The 10209-nt window shown below is 46.1% G+C and overlaps 1 protein-coding gene and 1 pseudogene across 1 annotated transcript; both read right to left on the reverse strand.

Annotated features, from left to right (window-relative positions):
• Window positions 1-518: 518 nt before the first annotated feature.
• On the reverse strand, window positions 519-2185 carry LOC147966628 (uncharacterized). The gene is made up of 2 exons (XM_087527326.1): window positions 2110-2185; window positions 519-1648 (listed from the first exon to the last, which is right to left on the reverse strand). Exons 1-2 carry the CDS (start codon window positions 2183-2185, stop codon window positions 519-521), a joined length of 1206 nt encoding a protein of 401 aa, XP_087383452.1.
• A 7110-nt stretch (window positions 2186-9295) lies between these two features.
• LOC147966629 (uncharacterized) lies at window positions 9296-10063 on the reverse strand (annotated as a pseudogene).
• Window positions 10064-10209: the final 146 nt, after the last annotated feature.

Raw genomic sequence — 10209 nt, forward strand, 5'->3', positions numbered from 1 at the left:
TCGTAAATTTTACTTCTTCTTGCTCAATGATTGATTGATCATTCACTCAATGTTGCTCTACACATTTGTGTAGTACGTGATACCGTGATGTATCACAGGATAGAGGACAAACTATTTACGCACATACACTGTTGGATGAAGTTTAAGGGGCAAGATGTCTAAGACGCCATGATCCATTCATGAAAAACTTGTTGAACATCCGATTAATCTAATTAATTTTGAATTATTTCTCGTTGAATTTGAAATATTGTCGTACTAGACTTATTAGCACGCAAAAAAAAAACCCCACGTATCGGTCGCAGACTACCTCCATGTATTGATAAACACTGGTCTGTGTGCTACCATCCCATCTCTCGTTAATTATATCCGGATTGTTGTTTCTCCGGCGACTGGAAATACTTATTTCTGACTCCCTAACAAGAACCACCCAATCTCTGAGAAATTCGTATAGGTATATAAGTAGTGAGAAATATAATAGAAACATCGAAGCATGTGATTAAACAGTACATCGGCGTGGCTTAAAGAAGTAGGAAGTCGTTCTTGCTTTCCCAGCTAATCATGCGATCTCTCTTAAGAGCCGCAGTATATTGTTTTTCTCTACCAAACTTATGCTGTTTGCTCTTCTTGACGGGTAGGTCACTCGTCTCGTTGGCAGCGACATTGTTGAAGGAGGACTCCCGAAAGAGCGGGTTGCCATGGAGGTGCTTGATGAAAGCCTTGCCTAGGAACCGCTTTACAAAGTTGAGCTGTGCTAGCCGTGCCCACTTGGAGACCATGAGCACGCATCTCTGCCTCCATGTCGTCGGTATCAACTCCTCATATGAGCACTGGCCTCGTTTCATGATGGCGGCGATCTGCTGGAACATGGCCCTAATTTGCCCGGTGAGCTTCTTGTCATTCCCATGGGTGCCGCTTGCGAGGTCGGACACTTTGATCTCGAGCGTCTCCATGTCCTCTGGAGTGGCGTGCTGCATCAAGCTGAGCTCCGCACACACCGCGAGCGCCTCGCCAGAGGCCATCAAGAGGGCCGGGTCGTCGGTGTTAAGGAGCTCGGCGAGGTCGCGGAAGGGGATCGTTGCCTCTTTCCAGGCATATGGGTACGTCCTCAAGTCACCAAGGGTGGTGAGAAGCAACGCCCACGCGGACAAGGCAGTGATCAAGACCACGGGGTTGGTCCTATTGTCAGCTCTGGAAAGCCTGATCACGCCCCAAATTGCCCTAATCGATGGCTCCACGTCCTCGGGGCGACGTGCGGCAGCAAAAGTGACAATGGCGAGACAGTTGAGAGCAGCTACCACCTTCGCGTCGTCGGACGGCGCTCGTAGCGTCTTCATGAGTGTGGGGAGCTGGAGCGTGCTTGTCAGGATTTCCTTGGAGCAGTCGGCATTGTCGCCGACGGTGAGCGCGAGGAGGCCGATGGCGCGGTAAGCGAGCAAGGCCTCCCTTGCGGAACCCGTGTTGAGGGAGGCTCTACACCGGAAGAATATCGTGAGGCACCGGTAGTCGATCCTGTCCATCGGTATGAAGCCCTCGAGGAGGGCGACGAGCCCCTCCATGCCCGCCTCGCGCGTTGAGCGCCGCTTCTCGTGGAGGCTGTTGATGCATCTGTCCACTATGTCCAGCTTGTCTGTTCCATCATCTTCAAATTCTGCAAAAAATAAATAAATGCTAGCTTAATTAGGGTTTGCTATTTGGCAGATGAGAAATAACTTCGTTTAATTAGGTTACAACCACCAATCATATACTACTAAGAAAACGTCTTATACTTTGATTTGATACAAAGGGAGTAGGACAAGAGATAGATAGGTACAGACAAAGAGGCCATGACACGCTCTCTAAAAAAGCAAAATACTACTCCTACTATGTACTACTTAACACTAATTATCTAAGATTTTGATGTTATTTTGGAACTGTTCGTGGTCATGCTGATTTTTAGATCAAAAAATACACCTCTGTGGTATATTTTCTGTAGATTTTGATCCGATACGATGTAGTATTGAAGTCACATTGTCTATATATACATTATTGTAATGTTTGGCAACCACGGTGCAAAGGCGGTAGATTCGCCGGTGATAGAGATTAGAGAGAGATGAATTGCTGATGAATTACCGGTGCGGGCAGACAAGTCGGCTAGGCCACGAGCGGGCGCGCCATCGGGATCACGGGGGCAGCGGACGCGCGCCATCGGAGCCTGCAGCGGATCGATCGGAGCGCGCGCGTGGTGGATGCAGAACGAACGTGCAAGTCTATTGTCGAGTCGACGGGATGAGGAGATTACGATGGCGGAGCCGGAGCTGCACAGGCAGAAGAGAGAGGCCTTCTCGACTCGGGGTCGGAGGTGACGACGAAAGAGTCCACGCACCCTCGTGTTCGATCGTAACACGCGTTCACGGCAGAGACCAGAGAGGGCTAAATTGGTAAGGGAACGGAAAGGAGGCAGTAGAGCTGGGCCCGTTCGTGCCGGGTTCAGAGGACTCGATGGGCTGTCTGGTCCGTCTTCACAGCCCATCTGCAACACTGTATGTACCCACAAAAAAAAAATGCAACGCTGTACTCACTGCACGTCAGACAAGTTCTAAAATGAAAATACCAGTTTGACGAACGACACTTTCCCCTTTAAAATATCATCAGTTTTAGGAACAAGGAATGATATGAAGAGTGCTCATGCCGGCACATACTTTTCATGAAAACCGCTGTTCTGGTTATCGGCCACTCAGAACCAACGACCCACTCCACGCAGCCTCTATCGGCGCTGGAATGCGGCGACACGATTTGACATTCAACGTCATGTGGAATGAACATAGAGAAACCATATGCTGTTAGAGGCCCTGGCTGAATTAATCTTGGAACGCTCCCTCTTAGCACATGTGACTACGGAAATTGAGAGCTCCAAAAGCTCTATACACACATTGCACTCACCGACGGAAATCCTTCAGTTTAATTGCTGGATCGCTCGCTGATGTCACACCTCATCGTTTTTATCATGTCTTTTGGGGCGTGAGGGTATAGAGGTCCCTATATCATGAAAATGTATCAAGGATAGAAGTGTTTGTTTTGCCCCAGTATCTCATATGGATCGTGAAAGAGTAATAAGTAGAACAAGCAATGCATGCCTGTCCCTCCCGACCTCACCTATTTATATTGATGCGGATTTTCAATACTAGCCGAGTCATGCAATATTTCCTTGTGGTCATGCATGTGTGTCATCTTTATCACGAGGAAGCACAACATCTGTGTTACCTTGTCATGAGTTATACATGGACAACAATGGAAATACCGCAGGCTACAGTCTGCATGAACCATTTTCATTTAGAAGAACGAGGACACCAGCAAAATATATAGGAGGGGGCAATGCAGAAGCAACATTTAAAAGGCTAATGCTAGATGGAAAAACTGATATCCCCATAAGGGACATGCGACACCTTCCATCTTTCACAATATGTATGAAGTGTTTTCTGGAACGGAGCATGGTGAGGCTGGTAACCAGGCGCCATGTTCTGCTGGTGTAGGTTGACTTCTTAGTACCAAGTAGACAAGAAAGGATTTTGTCAGCTCCCCTGGATGAACAAACAACTGATGTATTCATGGTACTTTGTTGACTGACATGACTTTAGTTGTCTCTCTGGATGCTATTGATACAAGGGAGACTATCAGGGAGCACCTCCGGTGCTACGGTGCTACGAGCTCTTGAGAGCTGTTAGATCTCAGATCCAAGGGCTCCTAGGGGATCTCATTTTTTTGTAAAAAAACAACTCCAAAGAGCCTGAGAATTGCTCACAAGTACAACAGCCCCTCATATCCAGTGGCCCAGAAGCTCGTACGACCGTTGCACCTAAAGTACAGGAGCACATGCTATTCTACCATAGATACAAACTATATTTCATACATGCAAGATGCAGGTCGATTAGTCGACGACATGCAATCACAACAGATAATACCAATATTTCTTAAAGAAATACATGTTCTGAAAACTTTTTCAAATACAAGGTACATTTTTTTAATGCACGTTGTACACTTTTTTAATGGCAATAAAATATTTTTAAACCACACAAACATTTTTTTAACATTGATAAACATTTTTAAAATGCCATGGACATTTTGGAAGCATATGGATATTTCTTTAAAATGTCACACACATTTGTTTAATGGAAATAAATAGTTTATGACCTACGGGGACATTTTTTTACATTGTAGAAACATTTTTTTAAATGTCATGAACATATTGTTTAAATGCCAGATTATTTCTTTAAAATGTTGAATACATTTTCTTTAATAGTAATAAATATTTTTTTACATCACGCAAACATTTTTTTACAATGTATAAACATTTTTTAAAATGTCACAAACACAATTTTGAAACTTTTAAACATTTAAAAAAATGTAACATACATTTTTTGATTGCACAATACATTTTTTAAGTACGTGAACATTTTTTGCATTGTATTAATATTTTTTGAAATGGCACATACATTTATTTAAATGCCTGACATTTTTTCAAAGTCACAAAGATTTTCTGCACACATGATTAACATTTTCTACCTTCTCTTCACATTTGTTTGGTAGTTTGAATATCTGCTGCCCTACTAGACACAAGTAGACTAACGTCATCGGCGTATAGGCTGACCCTGACCCAACAGAGCAGGCCTTGGCGAATAACCAGTGTAGTGGCGGTGCACCCGTCAAAAAAAAACCCAGTGTACTGGTGCAAATTTTTTTTTTGAAGTTGTGTAGTGGTGCAATTGCAATGTTGAGAAGCTTCCGGGAGAGAGGGTTCTCCCTGCTGACACAGGCATTATTTGCTTGCCGCCAGGCGGAGGAGATCTAGGCACCTACTCTAGTGCCAAAAAACGTCTACTATTTTGGGCAGCGACAGCTTGCGCCACATGATTCAAGCACGAGTGAGTTCGTCTAGAATTTTTCTTGTATCATAATGTCCATGTCACCTTGCCAGCAGATTGTAAACTGCTCTTGTTACGACTAGTTCATCACTATTACAGAGGGATGAAGCTGCCTAGCATGCTCTGCATCTTGCAAAATGTTGTTCAGACAAGTCATTCTTCAGAAGTTGGGGAGTGAACATGTTCAGACGTTGTTAACCTGCTAGTATTGGCGGTCCAATGCATGAGTCGCAGCTTAAACTGTTCCGGTACTGGTTCTGCGTTTCAGAGGGATGAAGCTATTATGCTCTGCAACATGATTTGTTTTTACTATTCAGAAACTCTGCAATGCTACAGCAGTATGCACTCCAAACCTAGTGGATTAACTAGCCAGATAATTGCAACAAACCTTTTTTTTTTACGGGGATAATTTCAACAAATCGAGTGAACCAACCGGCAGATAGTGTCATTAAACCTAGTGAATTATTTGGCCAGGCAATCTGCTTGATATGCCATGTCTTGAGATCATTTATAAGTAAAAAGAGAGGAACTACACTTGCATAATTAGTTGCAATGCGAAATTGCTGTTATATTGCTTAGCACCACCTCTTGCTTCTGTCTAGTCTGAAATTGCCTGTTGTATTTTGCTAAGCAAAATAACATTGTAATTAGTTATATGTAGTTAACTTTCGAGTACTTCTGAGGTGACATTCAAGCAGCAACCTGACCATTTTCTACAGAAAATAAAAAGCAATGTGACTATTTCTTCAGATAGACATGATAGTGCAGTTCCCACAATATTCAACGTATCAAGAGGAAACTTACGTCATGGCCTCACCCAGGATTAGCGCAAACAGAAGAGATGCATGTAAAATCTCAGTATATAATGCACAGCGACATAAGAGATGCATGCACAATTCTGGTATATATTGATGATCTACAAAATATGTATGTAACCATCATTTAGATTCCCTGCAGATTATAGAAACATAGCAACATTCTAACCATCATTTAGATTCCCGGCAGATTCCTGACAAAGTGGTAAACGTCTAGCTAAGTTGCACCAAACAAAGCACAAAGACAGATTTCCGGCAGAGACCAAAGATAGGAAGCAGACACAAAACTTCATGGTTACAGACTAACGGCCAACACATGTGACTACAACCTACAATTACAGATTCTTTAGAGAAACAGAAGTCTTCAGACAAACATCATGAATGACCACACATCTTAGTCGCCATCAGCGGAGTCTCTATCAGTGGATGAATCTGCACAAACAAGACAAATCACTAATACAAACGGAAATTTCAAATATCCTGTAGAGGAACTATACCGCAATCCAACCAAATTTCTATAGTTGTAAACAGAAGAATTTAGCCTTGCAAGGGCAAAACCAAAGCAAATTTGACCATCCAGTGAGGCCTCGAGACCGCTTGAGGCTTAAAACAAGAGTGGGAAGCATGCAATTTGGCGAGCAACAGTTAATACAACGAAGCAAAGGCAGTTCTTGCTGGATGGATGCAGAGCACTATATTGTATATTCTACCCGGTATCAATTCCTGGTACATGTACTCCACCGAATGGAACACGAAGAAGAGCTAAACTAAATTTCAAGATGAGTACAACTATTATTGTCATCAGTAATTAAACGGTTAAAGGATAAGATAATATTTTGAACTGGAAAATAAGAGAAGAGAAAAAATATACTCCCTACTTGTAGTTGGGGGAACTTGTACCGTACAAGTTCCCCCAACTACAAGTATTTCGGTACAGAGGTAGTATTTTGCATGCATGGTACAAATATATAGGCACATCGGAAATGTGTGCTAGTGTAACCAGCAATTACAGAATAACAAACTTTGTTGAAATATAACAGCCATTCTAAACTCTATACTGAAGGATAATGGATTCAAAATATGTATGGATTTGGAGGGGCTGTCATACATTCTAATTGATGCGTAATTACAACAGACATGCTAGAACAAGTAGGAATGGTTGTCATACATTCTATTTGATAACGGATACCAAATATGGACAAAGACAACTTACAATCTGAGTACGGACATGGATTCTCCTTGATGCTAATTTGCTTAGGAAGTATGCCACATGTAGTCAAGATATTCAAAATTTGACAAATAAACCAGTTCATATTCAATGTAAACAAACTTGAGGCATGCACACACAAGAGGGTTAATCTATTGTTTCCTGGGCTCCTGCTGCTCCTAGATTGTTCTATCAGATAGCATCAAGCCTGCTTACCAGATCAATGTTGCACTCCGATCCACAAAAGGATATGCCATAAATATGTTGTGTACTTTCGAGCACCAATCGACACATGGAGTGGCACCATCTGCCAGCCTTAGAGTCACTCTTTTAAGCATTAGAGCACAATTAAATATCACTTTCAAGAAATCAAACTCGTGATCTTCCCCGTCAACGCCTTCTATTTCCACGCTTTCAAGATTAGCCAAGGAGATAGTTTGTGTTCTCCAGTCCTTAGGCTCATCACAGAGACAATTTATTGGGCATGCATCTTTCACCTAGAACAAGTGTGAATACAACAGTATATTATAGATGTTTCACTATTGAGACCATAGATCAAGAATGTACCTATAATTTCTTTTGTTGAGCATTACGGTATGTATTCCAAATGTATAAGCACAACGATAAATTTACCTCTGATCTTAGTAGGATGATCTTAAGGTTACGTATAGTTGTACGAATCCGATCCATCCCAAGGAGACGCAACACTAATGCTCCGAACCCATGCCCCTTGGTTCTCAGATGCAGGTCCAAACAAGAGAAGTCGGTGAACATATGTTTATGTATCTCGGACTCGGGCGACTCGGGCGGGATCTGAAACCCTAACCGCCGGGGGTCCCCATCCTTCCTCCCCTCCCTCCGCCGCCGCCGAAAGACGCCGCCGGCTATAGCCCGGGGCTGACGGCGGTGGCGGGGGTCTTCCCTCTTGCCTGCGCCGTGGGGGCGGTGCGGAGCCCCGCGGCGTGGGTGGCACGGCCGATCTGGCCTGGCGGCGCGGCGGCTGCCTCGACCAAGGGCGGCGATGGTGGGTGCGGCAGCCGGCCCTGCCTCGGGCTGCGTGGCGGCGTTCGGCGGCGGCGGCGGCCGGGTCTGCGGCGACAGACCATCTGACCTCGGGTCGGCGGTGGCGGCATGGAGGGTCTGGTGGTTGGGTCGGCACCATGCGGGTTGTGCCCTCCGGATTGATCTAATCTGGCCGGTGCGGCCTGCTCGATGTGAGGCGGCTCAGATCGGCGGCGACCGTGCACACAATACGTGATGGAGGTTCTTCGAGCGGATCCGGGTGAAAACCTTGTGCTCGGCTTGATGCCAAGACCGGCGTTGGTGGCACCCTTTTGTGTCATTACCTTCTTGAAGGCATCGTCGTCGAGAAGCTCTAGACCTCTATCCGCTACCTCCGGGGGAAACCCTAGATCAGTTGATCGGATGACGGGGGCGCGTTGGTGTCGTTTCCTCCTTGGGGGCGTCATTCTTGGAGGCGTACACGGGATCGAGGGACCAGCGGGCGCCTTTTTTGGTGGAGCGGTGCTTCATCCTTCACATTGATGACGGCGGATCTCGGCGGCGTGGTGTAGTGGAGACTCGGCGACCGATGCGCGGTGATGGACTCGCGCAGGTGGAGGTAGTTATCTGGCGTCAAGGTGGCGTCGATGGAGGAGTGGCCTGACAAGGTAGAAGTCTCAATATCTGCTCTGAAGACGGACCTGTGGAAGATGGCGGCGACGACACATGTGAGTGCGTCAGACCAGTTTATGCCCCAGACCCGGTATGTGGCTCGGCTGGGGTTTCTGGCTTTTGATGATAGGCTTAAGTGAGTAGTCCGGGTATTTGGCCCAGGTAGCACCCCTTCATCATATGGATAGGAGTAGTGGCATATGTTTCCAAGATGGCGAATTCAGGCATATTGTTGTAATACTTTGTAAGGTCCTCGAGAATAATCAATAAAGTGGCTGTATGCATCTCCCAGATGCAGAGGCCGGGGGTCATCCTCCTTTTCTAAAAAAAATGTATCTCGGACTCAAAGCGGAGCTCTGCATTTCGAGAATTAAATGAATCCTGCAAATTCAATTCAACAACATGTTACAAAACAAATCAAATTTAGTGGGCAAGTTTGGTATCTTAAGCTTAGGATAACATGAGACATACTTGGACACACATGTGCAGGGACAGGACATGGACGATGGGGTGCTGCGAAGATGTGTTTTTTCCAGAGTCCATCTGCAAGTGCCTCTCTATCGTGTTTAAGCAGACCTCCAGGAGGCCCCAGAGACCAAGTCTGTAGAACGCCCTTTGATACAAGCAATGCCATGAGAGCTTCTCCACCATTGGTGCTAAGACGGACACCCCTAGGTGGCCGCTAGCATGGAAGTGCGTTATCAATTGCTTAAGCATGGGGCCTCGACGTCACTACGGGCTGTCCACGCATTCCTTCCCTCTATAACAAGTTCCTGCAGCGACTGTGAGTGCATTGTGAGTTTGTCCATGCCTACCAAACCGGTGGTGTTCACCGTAAGAAAGCGCAGGCAGGGGCAGCGCGGGATCAACGCGGCTAGGTCGACATGGCAGCCCGAGAGGGAGAGTCTCTTCAGTGAGGGGAACCCAGCACTAGCTCGTGGGGGGGCAAAGCGGAGGTACCCCGTATGCAGGTCAATGGAGGTGGCGCAGTCCAAGCGGGGCAGGTCCACATCTAGACAATGGTCTTGCAGGTTTTGCAGGAGGGTGAAGCGCAGCTCCACTGGTGCGAGCCTTGCGGCGGCACGGAGCAGCGAGGAGACACTCGAGGAGGTGAGCATGCCTTCTTTCCAGGGGAAGCTCAAGGGGATGTCTTCTTGCCAGGGGACGCTGATGTCGAGGAGGAGGCGGTGGAACACCCCGGGACGAGCAGCACGCTGGAGAGCGGCCTCGAGCGAGCCGAATGGGACATCATGGAGGATGACGGCGACCTTGGAGAGGTGGGTCCAGAAGCCATGCCACCGGTGGGAGAGGATGGATGTGCGCACGGCGGCGCGGGCGCAGCTGAGGCGGTGGAGGACCTGGAGGAGCAAATCATCCGAGAGGGTGCTGATGAGGTCTGCTGAACCGCAGGAGCCATGGCTTGGTCCATTGTCCGACTCCGACTTCTCCGTGAAAAACCCCAATGCCATACCTACAACTGAATTATTTGAGATATATATATATATATATATATATATATATATATATATATATATATATATATATAACTCATGGGGAATACTTAATTAACTTGTCCCACCGAGTTACCTGCAACGATCTACTCTTATACTACTTT

Source organism: Triticum urartu, chromosome 6A, assembly GCF_056163025.1.
Source record: "Triticum urartu cultivar PI428250 chromosome 6A, HENAU_Tu73, whole genome shotgun sequence".
NCBI lineage: Eukaryota > Viridiplantae > Streptophyta > Magnoliopsida > Poales > Poaceae > Triticum > Triticum urartu.